General features: G+C 42.2%; 1 protein-coding gene across 1 annotated transcript in view; it reads left to right on the plus strand.

Annotated features, from left to right (window-relative positions):
• The window catches only part of LOC103913639 (BTB/POZ domain-containing protein 6-B-like), a 7,927-nt gene extending 5,354 nt beyond the window's left edge, over positions 1-2,573 (plus strand). Inside the window, 2 exon segments of the mRNA XM_009320163.1 lie at positions 2,013-2,251; positions 2,253-2,573. Of these exon segments, the coding sequence (XP_009318438.1) occupies positions 2,013-2,251; positions 2,253-2,573 (560 nt within the window).
• The last annotated feature ends 535 nt before the right edge of the window (positions 2,574-3,108 follow it).

A 3,108-nucleotide genomic window follows, 5' to 3' on the forward strand; every position in this document is an offset into this window, starting at 1 on the left:
GTTCTAGCTGGGCTTTTGCCTTTCTCATTTCCTCTCTGCACGGCCTAACGAGATCCCTGTACTCTTCTTGAGTCGCCTGCCCCTTCTTCCACAAGCGGTAAACTCTCCTTTTTTTCCTGAGTCCCAGCAAAAGCTCCCCGTTCAGCCAGGTCGGTCGTCTTCCCCACCCGTTCTTCTTGCAGCGTACAGGGGCGGCCAGCCTGCTCCTGCGCCTTTAAGACTTCCTTCTTGAAGATCGTCCAGCCTTCCTGGACCCCTTTGCCCTTCAGGACTGTCTCCCAAGGGACTCTCTCAACCAGCATCCTGAACAGGCCAAAGTCCGCCCTCCGGAAGTCCATGGTTGCAGTTTTGCTGCCCCCCCTCCTTACTTCACCAAGAATGGAGAATTCTATCATTTCATGGTCGCTAAGCCCAAGACGGCCTCCGACCACCACATCTCCCACCAGTCCTTCTCTGTAAACAGGAGGTCGAGCGAGGCACCTCCCCTGGTAGGTTCACTTACCAGCTGTGTCAGGAAGTTGTCTTCCACACACTCCAGGAACTTCCTAGACTGCTTCCTCTCTGCCATGTTGTATTTCCAGCAGATGTTCGGGAAGTTGAAGTCCCCCACGAGAACAAGGGCCAGCGAGTCTTCAGGGCCACGTAGTCTTCTCTACCCTCACAGTTAGAAAGTTAATCCTAATATGTAACCTAACTTAATTCCGCAGATTAAGTCAACTACCCTCTGTTTTCTATAAGAAGAATGGAAGCATTGTCAGTGTTCTCATTATAATCCTCTTTTCATTAAGATGGTAAAGAGATAAGAGAGGTAAAGTTTGTATGGTGAGGTAATCTCTTTTTAGACTGATACAGCTGGAAAAAAAAAAACTTTGGGGCACTATATTTCTTTACCAGGTCTGAGGAGAAGCAGAAATATCTAGACCTAGTAGAGAATGGACAGACCTTTTCTTGTTGCTTCCTTCAGAAATTTCTACTTTATCTAGAACTTTCTTTAAATGTGGTAGCAAAACCTTATGGAGTACTTTGATCCAGTCACATCAACACTGAGGAAAGCTGAAAAAACAGGAACTATCTCCCATATGTTTGCATCTGTCTCCATTATTAACATGTTCTGACTCACCTTTTGCAACAGCAGTACATTGGCAACCTACACTTAGTTTATATTTCAATACTTCTCTCTGCAGTGTGTTCACCTGCACAGGTACTCACTCACGGTGTCACTTCTAATTTCTTACCTGGAACTCTGAATTCATCTTCACTGCTATATTTTCCAAATAACCTAAGTCACTCAGAGTTGTTATCTTATTCTTCGACATCCAGGTTCTCCCAGCTTCCTAACATCCACAGATTTTATAAGTGTACAGGAATGTATGCTGTATCTTTTATAGCTGTAAATAAAAATATTGGCCAGAATGAAATCCACAACATGGACCTACCTGATATACCCTGTGCAATCACCTATAACTATATAGAGCAGGCTTTTTCAATCGTATATTTTATGGTGATTTCATCTCTATCTGCAAATGCTAACAAGAAGATCTTCTAAGTAGTCCATTCAATTTCTAGAGGGGTTTTTTGTTTGTTTGTTTATTTCCCCAGTGTTTTCCATTAAATCATGAAAACAGTGTTTAGTAATCTATGAAATGTTTTCTTGGATGTTAAAGGTCCACAGAGGAAAAAATTGTCCATCACTGATCTAAGCCACCAGTGGCCAATGCGGGATTCATACACAAGTTATATTCTGATACAGCTCTTCTCAGAGTCCTTTCCCGTGAATCCCTCCATTAAGGGGCACAAACAAAGGACCCTGGCCTAAGGTTAAGTTAACTGAACAGATCAGGAGAAACCACTGGACATGACATAAGTAATTGCTGAATATAACAAATAACAAAGCGAGAAGTTGGCAAAAGTTGCAGATAGAGCCATGAGGAATCAAATCACACAGATGGTTAAGGTGGGGGATGGGATGGAATTTCACAGGTAACTAAAGGGCAGTACTGAGGACATTTCAGGGCGTGGAGTCTTGCAAGGCCAGAATTACCTAGGTAGCCTTACCCTTAAGGAAACTCACAACATATTCCTGTGGTACATGGCTGCAAATAAACTTAAACTAGAGTTTCCGCTCACAAAAAGAAATGGGCTTGTACCTCAGCAATGCCATCGATTTCAGTCATCTGCATATGACAGTAATCAGTGCAGGTACAGAGGGCTGTATGACAGTTCTCATTTTGCTGTAGACAAATGGTCATTTAATAGCAGGACCGGTAATGTATGGGTCAAGCTGTGGCAAAGCTGAATACAGCATCAAAATTGAACTGAAGCACTTAGGGGTAGTCCACACTCAAAATCTGACAAAGTTTACCTCCAATGGCTCCAGCAATACTTTCTCTGTGTTTTTTGAACACCCTGTGCAGGTTGAGCAAGATACGTTCTACCATGAAAGTGTTATCTCAACAGTAATGACTGAAGTGCAGTGTGGGAAAGTGACATTCTGGTTCCAGCGCTCCTCAGACAGTGCTAATGGAAGTGGAGCACACGGAGGACAAACACCTGAGCTCATTTTCTATGCATGATGCATTTCACCTTGATTGTATTCCAATATCGTAATGATGCACATTAACGGATTTTTCAATTTTATGGCAAAACTCTACAGCAGTATGGAATGTTATGCTACTTACCTACCTGCTACAGTAGGCTATACAAATAAGTGAAAGAATGCTCTTGAATTTAATCTTATTTTAATTATTCATAAGCTATTTAACTTAATTATTAAGACTGCAACAAGCATAAAAATGTTAAATTTTGCAAGTACTCTAAATTTATTTTGTATGTAGATAACTAACTTGTCGACTGCAGCTGGTTTGGGTTTTTTTGTTTGTTTGTTTGTGTTTTTTTCACCAGGGAAAAAAATCTGGACTAAGGAGGATGTACCCTTGGTGGAAGAGGATCAGGTCAGGGAATATTTAAGCAAACTGGACACACACAAATCCATGGACCATGATGGGATGCACCCGTGAGTGCTGAGGCAGCTGGCAGATGTCACTGCAAGGCCACTCTTGATAATCTTTGATCAATCATGGCAACTGGGAGAAGTGTCTGAAGACTGGA

Source organism: Pygoscelis adeliae, unplaced genomic scaffold (assembly GCF_000699105.1).
Source record: "Pygoscelis adeliae isolate BGI_AS28 unplaced genomic scaffold, ASM69910v1 Scaffold41, whole genome shotgun sequence".
Taxonomy (NCBI): domain Eukaryota; kingdom Metazoa; phylum Chordata; class Aves; order Sphenisciformes; family Spheniscidae; genus Pygoscelis; species Pygoscelis adeliae.